Source organism: Hylobates moloch, unplaced genomic scaffold (assembly GCF_009828535.3).
Source record: "Hylobates moloch isolate HMO894 unplaced genomic scaffold, HMol_V3 SCAFFOLD_6, whole genome shotgun sequence".
NCBI classification, from domain to species: Eukaryota; Metazoa; Chordata; class Mammalia; order Primates; family Hylobatidae; genus Hylobates; species Hylobates moloch.
Window position 1 is genome coordinate 154319160 of NW_026652281.1, and position 17177 is coordinate 154336336.

The 17177-nt window shown below is 58.8% G+C and overlaps 2 protein-coding genes across 12 annotated transcripts in view; one reads left to right on the top strand and one right to left on the bottom strand.

The window, feature by feature from the left end:
- CDHR2 (cadherin related family member 2) overlaps window positions 1-801 on the bottom strand; it is a 54648-nt gene extending 53847 nt beyond the window's left edge. Inside the window, exon 1 of the mRNA XM_032158776.2 lies at window positions 746-801. The gene's annotated coding sequence lies outside the window, so the exon portion shown is untranslated. The remainder of the gene's footprint in view (window positions 1-745) is intronic.
- RNF44 (ring finger protein 44) lies at window positions 4-16881 on the top strand. 11 transcript variants are annotated; one of them, XR_009213911.1, is made up of 12 exons: window positions 5914-6077; window positions 11247-11397; window positions 11570-11759; window positions 12131-12298; window positions 12762-12935; window positions 13040-13201; window positions 13385-13509; window positions 13776-13863; window positions 13950-14071; window positions 14207-14306; window positions 14504-14617; window positions 14846-16881. XR_009213911.1 is itself a non-coding variant. In XM_032158752.2 (11 exons), the coding sequence occupies exons 2-11, from the start codon at window positions 11291-11293 to the stop codon at window positions 14564-14566; spliced, it is 1299 nt and encodes a 432-aa protein (XP_032014643.1). In that variant the 5' UTR covers window positions 4-255; window positions 11247-11290; the 3' UTR covers window positions 14567-16881. The 11 variants fall into 11 exon arrangements, 8 of the variants coding, with proteins under 8 accessions (XP_032014643.1, XP_032014648.1, XP_058296171.1 ...); XR_009213913.1 differs by having other exon boundaries at window positions 5915-6077; window positions 14504-15004; window positions 15974-16881; XR_009213912.1 differs by having other exon boundaries at window positions 5915-6077; window positions 14504-15004; window positions 16185-16881.
- The last annotated feature ends 296 nt before the right edge of the window (window positions 16882-17177 follow it).

The window sequence follows — 17177 nt, forward strand, 5'->3', positions numbered from 1 at the left end:
ACCCGCGCTCCCGCACGCGTGGTGCGGTCCAGGCAGCTCCATTCGCGCGGGGCCGGGGCGGGGGTCCTGGAAGCTGCGCAGCCGGTGTGGGCCCCGCGCGCCCGGGTGGTGAGGTCCGCGGACGGTTCCCCTGCACCGGGCCGGAGAGGGGCCGCGGCAGGCGGCGCGCGGGCCGCAGCCGCACCGCGAGCCGGGGCTGCAGCGGGAGCGACGCGCCGGCCGCCGGGTGGGGGTGGAGCCCCGCCGCGGCCCCAGGTAACGCCGGGCCCGGACCCTGCGCCGAGCGCCCCGGGCGCAGGGCCGGCGAGCACGCAGCGGTAGGGGGCGGCCGCGGGCCGGCGGAGGAGCGCACGCGGGGGCTTCCCGCCAGGCCTCTGCCGGCGCCCGCACGGCGGGAGCTCGCAGTCCCGGGCCCGGCAGCGGGAGCTGCGCCGCTCTCCTCCCCGTCCGCTAGGTCCAAACGCCCCAGCTCGGGGAGCCCCGGGGAACTCCGAGCCCCGCGTGCACTGCGCCCCCCGCACGTCCCGACCGCCACCCCCGGCGGGTCCCGGCTGCGGCTGGGACCCAGGCGTCCGGGACCGCGAGCCGGAGACGCGCTGCAGTTCTTTGGCCTCGCCATGTCCGTCCTAAACCTTTCCCCGACGCCCCCTGTGCCAGCCGCCGGGGAGCCAGAGCGGCCTAAGCCCTGCCCTGGAGCGGCTGCAGGTCCGGGGAACAGACCGCTGCACTTCAGCGCCGTCCTTACTGCATTCTGGATGTCGGAACGCCGCGGGGTCCGGAGAGGGTCCGTGTCTTGCCCAAGGTCACACAGCTTCCGTTGCCTAAAAGCCACTAAGCTCGAGTCGAGCTGGTGCCGGGGGCTGGGAAGTGGGGGGAGGAGGACGAGTAAGATGGAGGGACAGTGGGGGATTCGGATGGACTCGTCTTCCTGGATCTTCCAGGGACCGCACTCCTGCAGCCCTCGGTTTTCATTACTGAACAATGTGACGGTTCCTGCCCCCTTTGCAGAATCTGGGGGTTCCAGTAGTGAGAACTGCGGGGTGGGGAGGAGGAGTCAGAAAGGGGAACGCCCCCACGCCACACCCACACAGCGCACACCTCCAAATGCGGACCCAGACCCGAAAAGTCGGCCGGCCCACACACACACACACACACAACCACTGTTGACCCACCGAGGAGGATGCTTTCACCCAGCTTCCCACCTGGACAAACAGCCTCACAGATCTTACTGACTTCCCCAAGGTCACAGGCTAACGAGAGGCAGGGCGGGCTGGCCTCAGGGGCTGTGTCTCACCCCTCAGTGTAGTCCTTCCCCCCCAGTGGCCCGATTTTACAGAGGAGAGACCAAGGAGGAGAGGAGCCATAGCACTTACCCAAGGTCTCAAAACTGGAGCCCGAGTGCTGAGGGCCAGAGCCCCAGACGGGGAGCACCTCTCCACACGCCCTGCCCTCGCCGCCATGTGCACGCACAGCCACTTAAGGGAGCCAGAACTCGGGGCTTAGGGCTGTTGAGGCTAGCCCTGAGTGGAAAGGACTTGGCAGGGCCTTGTCTGCTCCCGCCCTGGTGTGTGAGGCGCTGGGCCCTGCTCTGATGCTCTGGTGTCTGGGAGGTGTGAACCCTGAGCTAGCTCTGCCAGGCTGTGCTGTGTCCCTGGCTGGTACCCCAGCCTCTGTGTCCCACCAGCCTCATCCTGGGAAGGTGACTGGGCCTTGCCTCTTTGGAGGGAGGTTTGAGGGGCCCTGGAAGAAAGAAATGGGGTACTTTCTGATTCCGAGGGAGAGAGGCAGCCAGTTGTCCAGGCTCTGGGGTAGGTGAGAACCCCAGTCGGGCAGGGCCCCAGCAGGAAACATGGCCACGCCCTCCTCTTCCTGCCTCAGCTTGCCCAAGCCCCTCCCCCCTGCAGAGGAGGCCTGGGGGAGGAAGCCGGAATGTGGCATCAAGTGCTTTGTGCTGGAAGGATCAAACTTTGGATCCCTCTCAGGCTCCTCTCCACTCTGATCTGGAGCCATCCAGTAGTCCCTGAGCCTGTGTTCTCCCCTTTCCCTGGGGACATCTGCATTTGGTTGTTCGGTTGTTCAGCAACCACGGGGCCCCTGTGTTGGTTCACACTGCACAAACCACACTTAATGTGAGATTAGAATGGGATCCCAGGTTTGCCCCTTGATGGCTGCATGACTCTGGGTGAGTCCTGTCACCTCTCACCTCATCTGTAAAATCGGGCCAATGCTGGTGGCCAGCTCTTAGATCATGATGAGGAGAGGATCAGGATAGGACTTGCCCAGAGCTTGTAGAAGACTGTAGGACCCCCATTTCCCCATAGAACCTCACGGCAGATGCCAGAGCAGAGGTGGGCCACTCCCATCTGAGGTTTCACACTTCTGGGCTCTGTGGCGGGGGTCTGCCTCTCCGTGGCTCTGAACCGCTTTCCTCTCTGTGAGATGAAAGTAAACAACGTCTCCCTTCGAGGGCTTGGGGTGTGGGGAGAACATGGCTGGCACAGTAGGTGCGCAGGCCGTGTCGCCGCAGCAGGGTTCCAAAGCCTAAGATCCATCAGTGACCCTGAGGAGGCATTCGAAGAAAAGTTCAGATTTCTGGCTTCATTTGAAAAAGTGGAAAATGCTGGGAAAATTATGCCTTCCTTCCCACTTGTTCCAGAGTGATTTCACATCCACGCACGAAGGTTTTTCAGGTTAGGGGGAGATGTGTTATTGGCCTCTGGTGCTGAGGGGAGACAAGTGACTGGGGATTTACTGAGGGTTTCCTGGGGCAAGGACAGGGCAGGGGTTTCCTGGTCCTGCAGGACAAGAGGCAGATCCAGAGCCCCATTCCTGGGCATCCGCCACCCAGCGTGAGCCAGGCCCTGGACTTGGTGTTGTGGGCCCTGCTGGGAGCAGGGGGAGCAGTCACGTGGAGACGGCCTTCTGCTCTCATGATGCGATGTGATGGTAGTCCTAACGGACTGAGGAAGCCAGAGCAAGCCGGCAGGGCAGGGAAGGCTCCATCCAAGGGAGTGGCCTTTGAGCCCCAAAGCGTGAGCAGGATTTTGCCCAGTAAGTAGGGGATATTGAGGACACATTAAGCAGGGAGAATGCCACAGTCAGAGGCTTGGTGGCTTAAAAGTACAGGATTAGATTGTGGCTGGAGGGTCGCTTTCCTGGGATGGGGATGGTAAAGGTGTTCTCACTGTGTGGCCTCGGACAAGTCACTTCACCTCTTTGAGCCTCAGATCCTCATCTGTAAAATGAGGCTGGGGTCCCCGTATATGCCAGTGAAGGCTGGATGTCTGCGCACTTAAAAAAGCCAAACCCCTTCAGCCAGGAGGGGAATTACTGAGTGAGACACACAGCGATTGTGACAGGACTGTGTGCAAATTAAATGGCATGAGGTAAAGGCTGGGGGTGCATCTAGCTCTGCGTTCAAAAATGGGGGATTCAGCATAGCTGGAGATGTCACAAGCAGCTTCCTGTAAAAGGTGAGATAGGAACAGAGCTTCAAACGGCTGAAAAGTGAAATGGATTGGCAGAAAGGAAAAGAGAGGGCATCCCAGGCAGGCAGTCTCGCCTGAGCAAAGGCAGGAAGGGGGCAGGGAGAGAAAGCCAGAGGAAGCACCACCATGGTGTGAGAGGAGGGACTGGGGAGAGGCGAGCCTGAAAAGTTTGGGCAGGAAGAGCTTGTTAAGCACAGCCCCAAAACCAGGCTTCCATGCAGTTGGCAGTAGGGAGCCACTGTAGGCCCTATCCGTAAGGGCAGGCAGGCAGTAATCTAACAAATACGTAGCTACCTTCGAATGTGGGGAGGGTTTTTTTTTCTTTTTTCTTTTTTTTTTTTTTGAGACGGAGTCTCGGTCTGTCACCCAGGCTGGAGTGCGGTGGCGCGATCTCGGCTCACTGCAAACTCCGCCTCCCAGGTTCACGCCATTCTCCTGCCTCAGCCTCTCCGAGTAGCTGGGACTACAGGTGCCCGCCACCACGCCCGGCTAATTTTTTCTATTTTTAGTAGAGACGGGGTTTCACCGTGGTCTCGATCTCCTGACCTCGTGATCCGCCCGCCTCGGCCTCCCAAAGTGCTGGGATTACAAGCGTGAGCCACCGCGCCCGGCCTCTTTTTTTTTTTTTTTAGACGGAGTCTCGACTCTGTCGCCCAGGTTGGAGTGCAGTGGCACAATCTCGGCTCACTGCAACCTCCACCTCCCGGGTTCAAGTGATTCTCCTGCCTCAGCCTCCTGAGTAGCTGGGATTACAGGTGCACGCCACCATGCCCGGCTAATTTTTGTATTTTTTGTAGAGACAGGGTTTCACCATGTTGGTCAGGCTGGTCTCAAACTCCTGACCTTGTGATCTGCCCGCCTCGATCTCCCAAAATGCTGGTATTACAGGCGTGAGCCACTGCGCCTGGCCATAGGGAGGGTTTTCAAATTGCTTTTATATGGTGGGGAAAACAAAAGGTTGAAGGAGACATTGGAGGTAAAGGAACAGTTGATGATAAGGAACGGGTTAAAGACATAACCTTGTATATCCACACTTATGCACATGTAATTTTTAACTGTGATGGATAGAGTTTGGCGTTCCGGGGAACATCGATAGCACTGCATCATGAACTTGCTCTTGTGTTGCTTAGAGATCTGCAAACAGCCGGCTCAGTTCCATCTTCAGTCATTGTGTTGCACAGTGATACTGATCGTTGCTGGTCTAAACATTGCCATAAACATGTCTGTTCCCCAAGCTGAAAGGGGATTTCTGATTCTAAGGGAACAAAAGGTTTTCTGGCTTAAAAGACTTAAGACATAGTCTTTATAATAGCTTTCTTTAAAAATTTCAGTGGGTTATAATGCATAGGGTTTTTAAAAAAGAGCTAATGTGCAATATATACAATAGCCTATCCTCCTGACCCACTTCTCCCTTCCAGTTCTCCCTAAGGACAACAATTGTTAATCAGTTTCCTGTATACCCTTCCAGAAATATATGCAGATGTGGTATATGTCCAATTAAAGAAACCTGATACATACTGTTACACCTGTTCAGCATCTTGGTTTCAATTTTTATATAAAATTTAGGATTATGAAATATACCAAAGCAGCATAGAAAATGAGCCCTCCATCCCCCTGCCCCATGGCCCACCACACAGGTTAACAGATGTTAACATTTTGCATTGGCGCCTTGTTTACGGCTGTCTTGGAGGTAGCCCCATGTCGCCTCCAGCTGCCTCTTTGTGGTAACTGCCCAAGAGTCGTTATTGATTATATGCATGCACCCAATGTTCATTATTCGACCTGTTCCAGCTCTTGGATATTTAGGAAATTACTGATTTTCTGCTTATATAATTATGGTGGAGGTAATACCCCATTTTGTATAAATTTCGCCCGGGTGGGTGGGCTTCGAGGCAAAGGAGAACGAGGCTCGGCTTTGGATTAGGTTCAAATTCCTGCTCTGCCACACTTCTAGTTGTGTGATCTGGAGTAAGGGAAGGCCCTCACTTTCCCCATCTGTAAAATGAACTGGCTATAGTAATCCCTCCGTCTCATAGCTGCTGAGAGGAATAGAAAACTGTAGAGGCTTCACTGGGCTTAGTTCCCAGTTTCCCTGGCTAGGGAGGTCTCCGCGGGGACACCAAACTCTCAAGCCCAGCCTAGCAGCTAGAGCGCCCGGCGCCTGCAGTTTTACTTTAAACTACAGCCTGTTCCCCGCCTCTCTTCCTTCGCCGCCACGCTGGGGGCGGGGCGGTTAAATGTCTCTGTGACGTCAGCGCGAACAGGGCCAATCTCCTTGCCCGGCAGACGTTACCTCGTTTGCATGGGTGGCCCGCCATTGGTCTGTTGGGCAATCTGGGCCGTCCCAGCTTTTTAAAGACGCCGCGAAGTATAAACAAGGAGAAGTGGGGCGGCCGGGCCATGATGTCAGCGCGGTGCTGCAGCTCTTGGGGGTGACGTCATCTCCGGGAAGGTGGCCGGCCCAGGGTTGTTAGAGCCCGCCTAACCACTTGGGCCGGTTTGAGGCCGCTCTCGCCCCGTCAGAGGTCAGACCCATTGCACTTCAGTATCTCAGGCGGCACCTGTCCCCGAGGAGGGGGCCATGACACAGTAAGTCCGTCCTGCCGGTTCTCCTGGCGGGACCCATTTCTTCGGCAGGGAAACTGAGCCTCAGAGGCCGAGTAGTTAGCGAGTTTGCATAGCAAGTTCGAGTTGCAGCCGATCGGTTTTGCCCACCCTGGCGTCTCCCCATCTTTATGTCAGGACATGTGGCCCCGCCCCTTGCTTTTGACTATGGCTGCGGTCACTTTAAGTGCGAAGGTGGGGGCGAGGAGGAGGTTAAAACAAATTTCAAGATGGCGGCCCACTAGTCACGTGCGTGGTCGCGGCGAGTGATTGGCTCTCAGGGCGGAGCTCCCGGCGCGGGGCGGGGCCCCCGCGGGCTTGCAGCGGCTACTGTTTGCCGGAGCCTCCCGGCGCGCCCCCGCGAGCCCCCTCCCGCCCGGCGCGCGACCCCGCCGCTTCGAATGTTGTGAATCAAATGTGGGGTTTGTTACATTCCGCTGCCGCCGCGGACAGTTCTTAAAGGGCCAGCCGCCGGCTGCCGCGCAGACCCAGCTGCGTCCTGCGCCGCCTCCCGCTCCTTGAGGGCCTGGGCCGAGAGAGACTGATCGCGCGTGGGCCTCGCGAGGCAGACGCCGTCGGGCGGACAACAAAGAGGCCCCGGAAGGAGCTGGGCTGCCCCCGGACCCGGGGGTGGGGAGGGGAGCACATTGTTCCGCAGGGCGGGAGCTCTTAAAGGGTCCAGACAGGCACCCCCCCCGCCCCCTGCCCAGTTTGGCCGTCCTAGATCGGGAACAAAGGAGTCAACGTGTGGCCGGGCGGCCAAAGGTGAGTCGGGGCCAGGGCCCCTAACTCCCTATTCCCCCACCCATGGACCTTGTGTTCCCCTCCCCTGGGAATGGGGGCCGTGATCTAGCTGGCTCCGCAGGGGTTAATCACGGGCAGTCCAGACTGCGGGCAGCGAGACCCCAGGGATCAGGAACCCCCCACCCAGGGCCCCCCGTGGCGGGGTCATGTCTCCCCTCTCCTGCGGCCGAGCGCTGCGGTTGGAGAGGAAGGAGCCGCCCCCCTCCCCCTGCGGCCGCCACTTCCTTTGTTGTTGCTTTTGTCTCACGCCGAGCACATGGTCCGGGATCCTCGGCTCTTAAAGTCACAGCGTTCCGGCCCCTGCGCTGCAGTCGTGCCTCCCGCCCCCGGTGTCCCTCCGAGAGCGGCACAAAAGAGTAGGAAGCGGGCGAGGGAGGCCCCTCTCGGGGCAGATGTCCGCGCCGCGGCCCCCCAGCACTATGCCTGGGGAGGGGTGGCTGGGTAAGCTTCCCAGAGCCCCACGACCTGCACTTGGCCCGCGTTGGGGTGCCCCCCGCTTCCCCAGGACGCTGGTTTCCTCCCCCAATAGTGTGACCACCTGGTTTCTTCTGGACTCTTCTGGTTTTCTTTGGGCGCTGTGGGAAGGAAAGATTTCCACCCCCATTTTACAGTTGTGCCAACTGAGGCTCTCAGAAGCAAAGGGATTTCCTTGACCAAGGTCACCCAGGGAGTCTTCTCTCCTAGTCTGGTGGTCCGGCCCTCAGCGGCCTCCAGGCACCACACGTTGGGAAGCTGTGCTTGAGCTGGGCAGAGCCTGCTTGTTTGGGGTGGGGTGTGGGGAAGTAGGAAGGGGGGCTTCTCTTCCTGGCTGAGTCTGCTCATGCCCCCAGGGTCTGACTTTTTATCTGCAAAAGGGAGTGTCTCTTCCTGCAAACAGATCCCTGGGGCTCTTAGACCAAGGTCAGGGTAGGTGCTTGGGGCACTGAACCTAAGGGGTTGGCCGGCTCTCGTGGGTGGGTGTCGGGGGGTGGCGTTAACTGCAAAATGCATTGCATGCCTGGGGTAGACGGGGCTCAGCGACGGGACTCTCAAGACCGGTTCACACAGAGCTCAGTGATAGCACAGCACAGAGATGTGGACGGGCAGAGCAGTTGTTAGGGAAGGCCACCTGGCCACCCTTGCTGTTTGACCTTGAGCAAGTTGCTAGCTCCAACTCTGGGCCTTGCTTGCTTCTCTGTACTACAGAGCTAAAGATGGGTGCCCGAAAGAGGGTGCTCTCCCAGCCTCCTGTTGGCTTGGAGACTCGGGATTAGGTGATTTCCTCCAGCTACTGATGCCACAAGGAGTTATGGGTTGGGGAAGTTTGGGCCTAGGAGGCCAACTAGGACCAATTCCGTTCTCTCTAGCCTTGTGGCCTAGACTAACTTACTTCCTTTCTCTCGGCTCCAGTTTTCTCAGCCGTGAAGTGGGTGTAACCCTTCTATGCCACCCCTGTTCCTGGCAGGGCTTAAAGAATCAGGATCCACTCTTACCAGCTGAGGTATTCCCCTAGAGTAGCATAGCTGCCTGCTGCCCCGGAAGTGGCACCCTTCAAGCTCTGCTTGAGGTTGGAAATGGAGGTCAGCGTGTTGTATTCTCTAATAATGATCATTCACACCCAAGCTAAGTTCAAACTTTACAAGTTGCTTCTGCTGTTGCCTTGGAGCAGTCCTCGATGGTAAACTGGGAGGTAGTTATTGGGCTGTTCCCATTTTACAGATGAAGATACTGAGGCTCGGGAGGGGAAGCCCCTGCCCACGGTCTGTAGGCAAGAATCTCGCTAGAAGTCACTGTCATGTGTGAGTCTGTGAGGGCTGACACTCTTACCCACAGCTGGAGGCCCTTCTGTCTCCTGGCTTGCTTTCACAGCTCCTTACCACCTTCCTTGCCCTGGGGAGTGGGTACCTTTGTAGGGGGCTGGCCACAGAGCAGACACCCACAGGCCTGGGCCTCTGCAGGAGTGCCTTGGGCCTGGCACTGCTCAGCCATCTGCAAGACATCCTGACATAAGAGGAGCAGTCAAGGCTGCTGGCTTGGTGGCTAATCATGGGTGCTTAATGGCCAGACTGCTTAGGTCATGCCCCTGTGCACTCACGATTCCAGCTGACTGGCCTTGGGCCTCACCTCTCTGAGCCTTGGTGTCCTGACCTCCCAGGGTTGCTGGGAGGACTCACCAAGTTGGCGCCGGGGAAACAGCATGGTTATTATGGTGACTGTTCTGCACCGGCAGAACTATGGGCTCCCATGCTTTCTGAGGTTACCTAGGGTAGAGATTCCCAAACCTAGCTGTGCTGTGACAACTTCTGGGGAATTCGTTAAAAATCTAGGTGCCCTTGTTCCCCATCCCTCTAAAGCGTCTGGTCCAGGAGGACTGGGATGGGCCAGGCATCTGCTGTTGCAGTTATTTGGGGATTTCCTGAGTCTCCCTTGGCCGTTGTTTGCTTGGCTGGTTTGTCCGCAGGAATTAGGGAGGCTGTGTGTGTAGACATGCCTGTCAGGATGTGCACTTGGCCCAGGCCAGGGGTCACAAACCCAGTCCCCGATGGTGGGCAGGTAGAGGATGGGCCTGGGTGACCTGGAGGGAAAGCTCTTGCTCCCAGTGAGGGGGCCAGGCGGAAACAAGTGGGACCAGGCTTGCCATGAGAAGCCAGGTTTTTTTGTAATCTCCCAATTTTCAGTCGTTGCCATTAAAGTCATTGCTGCCAGACTGGGTGACCTTGGACCTGTGTGATTGGCTCTGTTCCGTGCACATTTATCACGTCAGGCCTGCCCTGAGCTGGACACAAGGTGGTCCCTGGCCCTGCCCACACCCTCTGCCGGTCGGGCCCCGTCTCCCATGCGGGCTTCTTTTGAGAAGGAGGGCCTAGGCTTGTGAAGTGCAGCACAGAGGAAATGGTTCTTGCTGCTGTTGGCAGGAAGGAACTAGGTGTTGAGCTGACAGTTACACTGGCTCCCTGGCTGTGTCAACAGGGAGCTGGGTATCAAGGATGCACAGGAGTTTTGTTAGATGGGGAAGGGCTGGAAGGAGCCTCCCTGTCGCAGGAACAACAAAGAGCTGGTCCTGTTAGACGCATCCTTCAGCTTTGCAGGGCCTGACAGGTTCTAGAGCTTTTCCTGCCAGGGCCTCGTCCCAACTTTGAGTTGAGCGGAACCCTGAGGTTGAGCCAGGTCCCTGACATCCTCCACCTGGACCCTCATCTCTGACCGGAGGCAGGAGACCCTGCCCCAAGCCATTCCTATTCAACTTCCTCTCTCGGTTCTTCCTTCCCTTTTTTCTCAACAGGCTCCACCTCCCACTTTGAGGGCTGGGTTGGGGGCCCCAGAGCCAGGGCCTGGCTACATGCCAGACTCCACGGTCTCCCCAGGCCGGCTTCCTTCATCGCCTCCCATGATGCCTGGGGCTGGTCCTCTCCGTGGGCAGCAGAGCGCAGGGAGAGGCTGTCTTTGGCCCACCTCCCAGCTTTAACACTTTACCGTGGGGCTTCGGGCAAGTTTCTTCTTGCTGAGCCCCAGTTTCCTCCTCTGTAAAATGGGCCAGCTGTACATTCCTTGAAAGGTAGATGAAGTCACACTTGGATGCGCACAGTGGGAGCAGGTTAAGGAAAGAAAGAATAGTGTCTTGCTTTGGACCGGAAGCCCCTGAGGGTAGGAGCAGGTTAGAAGCTCTTGCCTGGCGCCAGTAAGAGGAGAACTGGGTCCCAGGCCTGTTTGGAATCCTTGCTGGAACCAGCCAGAGGGAAGGGAGGATGTGGACCCTCCTCAGGTACCCCCAGCTGCAGCCTGGAGGCCAAGTTGTAGCCCCTGGTGTAAGGCAGAGAAAGGTCTGGCCCTAAGCCCCTTTCCAAGACAGGGTGCCCTGAGACCCCGCCCAGCGGGAGCCTGCCGGGACCCCACTGGCTTGGAAGCACGCTGGCCAGCCCGCTGAGCTCCGCAACGGAGGGGGCTGGGTCCCATTTCACACAGCAGGTGGGTGAGGCCTGGATGCTGGCAGGCTGAGCTGTCCTGGCGTGTCAGCACCGGACCCCAGGGCTCGGAGGAGGGGCACGGCCGAACACTGCTGGTCCCTGGGGTCACACTGCAGAGGTTTGGTTCTGTGTCCTGACCCCTCATGGCGCAAGCGCCTGGACTCCTCTGTGCCTCAGTTTCTTTCTTTCTTTTTTTTTTTTTTTTTTGAGATGGGAGTCTCGCTCTGTCACCAGACTAGAGTGCAGTGGTGCAATCTCAGCTCAGCTCACTGCAACCTCCGCCTCCCAAGTAGCTGGGATTACAGGTGTCCACCACCATGCCTGGCTAGTTTTTGTATTTTTAGTAGAGACGAGGTTTCACCGTGTTGTCCAGGCGCCTCAGTTTTCTTGTCTCCTTACCTCCTAGGGTTGTGAGTCCCGGCCCAGCCCCTCCACGCCCCTGCCCCACTGATGCGACCATGGACTCTGGCAGTGACTAGGTGGCCACCCTCCGCCCCCGTGGGTCAGCGGCGATTCTCTGCGGGACCCGGCAGCACCCCGGGCCAGCTCTGGGGAAGGTAGGAAGGAGCCTCCCAGTCCTGGTGCTGGGGCACGGGGGCCAGCAGGGGTGGGGCGCAGGGCCCTGAGCTGCCTTCCCTCCCCATGGGGGGAGTCACCCTGGCTTCTCTCCCTGCTCTGTGCACGAGTGGCCCCGCTCAGTCCTATCGGGGCCTCCTCTCTGTGGTGCAGCCCTGGCCTCGAGGGCCCCCTGGCCAGCCCGCCTGCCCGGGATGAGCGCTTACCCTCCCAGCAGCCGCCGTCCCGACCTCCACACCTCCCCGTAGAGGAGCGCCGAGCCTCGGCTCCTGCCGGCGGGAGCCCCCGAATGCTGCACCCAGCCACCCAGCAGAGCCCGTTCATGGTTGATCTCCACGAGCAGGTAGGCAGAACCCCATCCCCTGTGCCCCTGGCCCTGCGAGCCAGTCTGAGAGGCAGAGGCAGCAAGGCCTAGATTTCACCTAGCTTGCTTCATTTCACGTTCCAGGGAGGCATTATTAGCCCTGCTTTACAGATAGGTAAACTGAGGCCCAGGGAAGGGGCCACACTGGGTGACTAGCAGAGCTAGATTCCCACGGGGCCTTCTCTGCCCTGGGGAGCTGGGAGTAGAGGCACAGTCTGGTCTACACTGAGGTAGGCCGCCGTGGAGAAGGGAAGGGAGCCGGCAGCTGGATGTGGCAGGATGATTTCTCCTGAGAGGAGCCCTCGCGGCCAGCTTCCTTCTCACTTTCCCGGCGTTCTCTCCACCCACAGGTGCACCAGGGACCTGTCCCTCTGTCCTACACGGTCACCACAGTGACGACCCAAGGCTTCCCCTTGCCTACTGGCCAGCACATCCCTGGCTGCAGTGCCCAGCAGCTCCCAGCATGCTCCGTGATGTTCAGCGGGCAGCATTACCCCCTCTGCTGCCTCCCGCCCCCGGTGAGTGAGTGTTTTCAGCTCCTCCTCCACCAGCTGCAAGCCCCAGGCACAGGCCAGTGGCTCAGCGGGCACAGGCCAGTGGCTCAGCGGGCCCAGGGCAGCCCTGAACTGGGCTGAACTATCCAGCCGTCCTGGCTGTCAGAGCACCTGCCTGGCCTCCCCGGGAAAGCATACGTGTGTTCACATTTGGTAATAGAGTGTCTCAAGGTTCAGGGACCTTCCAGTACCCCTGTACCTGCCTTACAGCTTGGCCGAGGCCCAGGGGTTGAGGCTGTGGGCCTTAACAGTGGAGTGTCCCGCCTGGGTGGCCTAGGACAGGGATGGGCCTTCCACAGGGTTTCTTGTGCAGACCCTGGAGCTGCTGGGTGTGTGCCCAGTGGGGGCCTTTTGCTGGGTGGCATGGCGTAGACCTGGCCCAGAGCCCAGGAGAACGTTCTCAGCCCCCCGCCCCCTCTCTCGGCAGCTTATCCAGGCGTGCACCATGCAGCAGCTGCCTGTGCCCTATCAGGCCTACCCCCACCTCATCTCCAGTGACCACTACATCTTGCACCCCCCACCACCGGCCCCACCTCCCCAGCCCACCCACATGGCGCCCCTGGGGCAGTTTGTGTCTCTGCAGACCCAGCACCCTCGGATGGTGAGTCAGCGTGGGTCCGATGCTGGAGGGGGATGGCATGGGGGGAGCGGGGGGGAGGACAGCCTCGTCTCACTGACTTGCTGACCCAGCGCCGCTTCTTCCAGCCCCTACAGCGGCTCGACAACGATGTGGACCTGCGTGGGGACCAACCCTCCCTGGGTAGCTTCACCTACTCCACCTCTGCACCTGGCCCAGCCCTTTCCCCGTCGGTGCCCCTGCACTACCTGCCCCACGATCCACTGCACCAGGAGCTGTCCTTTGGTGTGGTGAGTGCCACCCCGACCCCCACCTGGGCTCCAGGGCGGCTGAGTGGCAGACCCGCCGGGCTGACTCGCACCTGGGTTCCGGGGCGCCTGGGAGGCAGGCCTGCTGGGCTGACCCCCACCTGGGCTCTGGGGCGGCTGGGAGGCAGGCCCGCCGGGCTGACCTGCACCTGGCCCCTCCTGCAGCCATATTCTCACATGATGCCGCGGAGACTGAGCACCCAGAGATACCGCCTGCAGCAGCCACTGCCCCCGCCGCCCCCACCACCACCCCCACCACCCTACTACCCCAGCTTCCTGCCCTACTTCCTGTAAGTATCCGCAGATCAGCCCCAGGTCCCTGATGGCCTGTTCTCCTGGAACGTCCAGTGGTTAGACCTAAACACAACTCCAGGGGCCCCAGAGCCTCTGAAGCCATCTGGCGTTCCCCCCTAAGCCTGACAGGCACGCCAGCTGGGCTCCCTTCCCTGCTGGAACGTTCTGGGCTCTGTTTGCAAGGAGGGAGTCAGGAGAGCGGCTCTGTGTGCCCCACTCCTTCTGACCTTGACCCTGGGCCCCCACATTTGTCTCTCTCTAGCTCGATGCTGCCAATGTCACCAACAGCAATGGGGCCCACCATCAGCCTGGATCTGGACGTGGATGACGTGGAGATGGAGAACTATGAGGTCCCATGGAGCCCCATGCTGGGAGGTAGGGTTTGGGGGACCTGCAGCCCTGGGCGCCGCTGACCCCGTCTCCTGCCCGCATGCAGGCCCTCCTGAACCTGGCCGAGCGGCTGGGAGATGCCAAGCCCCGGGGCCTCACCAAAGCAGACATAGAGCAGCTCCCGTCGTACCGCTTTAACCCGGACAGCCATCAGTCAGAGCAGACGCTGTGAGTACCGTGCCCCACCTTCCACCCCTCTGAACACAGCTGGCTGCCATGGGACGCCCCTCTCAGGGGAGTCACACTCCACTGAGCCTTCCCGTGGCCCTCAGTGTGGAGGTGACGCTCCGTGCCCCTCCGCAGGTGTGTGGTCTGCTTCAGTGACTTCGAGGCGCGGCAGCTGCTCCGAGTCCTCCCCTGCAACCATGAGTTCCACACCAAGTGTGTTGACAAGTGGTTGAAGGTAACGCTGCCCAGGCCGGCTCCTGGGTATTCCTCATGCAGTGACGGGGGGATGGGCAGGCCTGGGCTGTTTCCCTCCTTGTCCTTGTCATCATCTCGGAAGTTCTGGCTCCAGGGGACCAAGTCCCCCCAGGCGGCTGCACAGATGTGGTGGGTTGGGGCTGGTGAGAGCAACGCCTGACGTGCATGTTCCCACAGGCCAACCGGACGTGTCCCATCTGCCGGGCTGATGCCTCCGAGGTGCCCAGGGAGGCTGAGTGAGGCCACACAGCCGCCCGCCCGGGAGAACCCTGCCTGAAGCTCTGGAAACTTGTGGGTGGGGCCCAGGGAGGATGGGGAGGGAGTGGCCCAGGCCTGCCCCGTCTCGCTCCCGCCTGCATCTCCAGAGCTGGTGCCAGGGTCAGCCCGGCAAGGAGTCCCTGCAATAAGCCCCTGCATTTGCCAAGCTCCAAAGACTCCCTCCCTAGTCTGCCTGCCCGTCCGCCCGCCACGGAGCTGCCTGAGTGTCCCTAATCGGATCTCCCTCCTGTGCACCCTCAGGTCCCTCCTTTTCCTGCTGGCACTGAGAGCCAGGGGTCCGCTCCCTCGGTGGGGCCGGTGGAGATCCTTGGCCCCAGGATGGGCAGACAGAGCACCATCCTGGGTCAGAAGGTCTCGTGCTCTGAAATGGTGTGCCCTCTGCCCAGGTGGCACTGCCAGGTGCGTAGACAGACGGTGTCACGAGCCATTTCCTGAGCCCCAGGGCTGAATCCTCCCTCCTTGACCCCAAACGGTGAACTCAGGCAGCCGGCTCTGTGTTGGCTGCTGTGAGGGCTGAGTCTGGCTCTCTAGGGGACCCTCATCCCAGGCACAACATTCCAGCCCCACCCTCAGGCTGGAGGGCGTCCCAGCCTAACCCCGAGCTGGGGCACACATATCCTGAGGGGCTTGGGCCATACGGGGAGAGGGAGCCCTGTGTTCCCGGTGGCTGTGCCTCCCAGGGATGCAGCCAGGCCCGTGCCCAGTCTCCTCCCTCTGTCGTTTTGCATGAACGTGAGGAGCAGCAGTTTTTGTTTATTCATTTGGCCCAAAATGGCGTGATTTGGGGATGTGGATATTTAAGACAATTTCCTTTTTCTTTTGGTTTAATAGGGGCGGGTATAGGGACCAACTGGGACCGAGTGCCCAGGGGGCCGAGCACAGTCGTGCTGGCCAGCCTGTGTGCATGCGTGTGCCGGGCTGGGCTGGGCGGCTGGCGGTCGTGGGGCAGGGTTGGGGGTCTGTGCTCAGCTGATAACTGCCATGCACTGTACTGCACACGTCCCTAGAGCCTACCGGGACCCGACGCTTTTCAGGGCATTTCTCCCTCCAGCCAGGGCCCATCTCCCACCTGCCTGGGCGAGTCTCCTCCAAGGAAGTCCCAGGAGGATGGGGATCAGGAAGGCTGTGGACCCCCATCTCCAGGGGGCCTTCCCAGCCTGATCCCTGTCCTCCAAGTTCTGGAGGAGGCCGCTGTAGGGTCTGGCTGAGCTTCCCACCCTCTTTCCCTGGTCCCAGTCCTTTCTTGTCATATACCCAGCTGGGGTTGCTGCCCTGAACGAACTGCGTGTGGGGCCGGCACATCCTAGCAGGCAGCCCCTGGCGCCTGCTGCCTCAGGGATGCTCCAACCACCCTCGTTCTCCCCGCAGCGGCCCTGGCTCCCACCTCCCGCCCCAGCCTGCTGTGGGGCCCGTCAGCCTGGTCCCACCCCCATGGAGAACCCAAAGTCTTACTGTATATAACTCCAGGTGACGTTTCTATATTTATAGCAGTGTTGAAAACCCACGTGTTTTACACAGAACCACCCTCTCCAACCCCTCCCTTCCCGACCCCAACAAAACGTTTTCAAACCCCTTACAGTTCCTGGGGCAGGCGGAAACAGGCTCACAGATTGTGTGTCGGCTGCAGCAGTGATTCCAACAAGCAGCTATTGGGGGGGAAACACAGCATTTAAAAAAATCATCATTAAAAAACAAGATTTATACAACAGTTACTTAGGATGTTTGTGATTTGCCGACCTTGCTATAGATGCCATGTTACCAATGATTTCCTGTGGTGGGGGCTTGCCATTGTTTACTCTTTCATTTACCAACTTCTGGCCTAGGCATGACAGTGGGCACCTTCCCCCAGCCCCGGCTGGGCCCAGCGCCTGTGTTCTGTGTTAGAAAGGTTTTATATATATATAAAATTACATATATATGTAGAAATATATGTAATTTTGGGGGCCCTGTTCCTTGCACATTTTACAGTTACCTCATTTTTCCCATGTATGTATTTGAGAAAATGCTAATATATAGAGAAAAAAATGGTTCTTAAAGCTTAAATGTGTGGTTTTTCCATTCCATGGGATTCACATTGGTTTGTAGCATTTAACATAACTAGTATGTTGTATTATATATATGTGTATACTGATTGAAATTTTTAACAGATTTGTACTTTTTTTAAAATGAAAGTTGCTAGTTCTGCTTGACCAAGTAGTGCAATCATTATTTTTTTTAATATTGTTGCTGATTTCAGAGGGATATTCACTAATAAATGTATGATGTATACCAACAACCGCCCACGCTGTCTTTGGCTGCCCGTGTCTTTTTGGTGGGAGGTGGGATGGGGATGAGGCTTACGCCTGTAATCCCAGCACTTTGGGAGGCCGAGGCTGGTGGATCACTTAAGGTGAGGCGTTCGATACCAGCCAGCCCAACATGGTGAAACCCCTTCTCTACTAAAAATACAAAAAAATTAGCCGGGCGCGGTGGCTCATGCTTGTAATCCCAGCACTTTGGGAGGCTGAGGTGGACGGATCACGAGGTCAGGAGATTGAGACCATCCTGGCTAACACGGTGAAACCTTGTCTCT

What these genes read in the sequence shown, in the direction of transcription:
- RNF44 (XM_032158752.2), top strand. Translation starts at nt 11,291, where the DNA reads ATGCGACCATGGACTCTGGCAGTGACTAGGTGGCCACCCTCCGCCCCC. An exon ending in AGACCCAGCACCCTCGGATG is followed by an intron (nt 12,936 to 13,039) that starts GTGAGTCAGCGT and finishes CGCTTCTTCCAG; the next exon opens with CCCCTACAGCGGCTCGACAA. An exon ending in AGGAGCTGTCCTTTGGTGTG is followed by an intron (nt 13,202 to 13,384) that starts GTGAGTGCCACC and finishes CCCCTCCTGCAG; the next exon opens with CCATATTCTCACATGATGCC.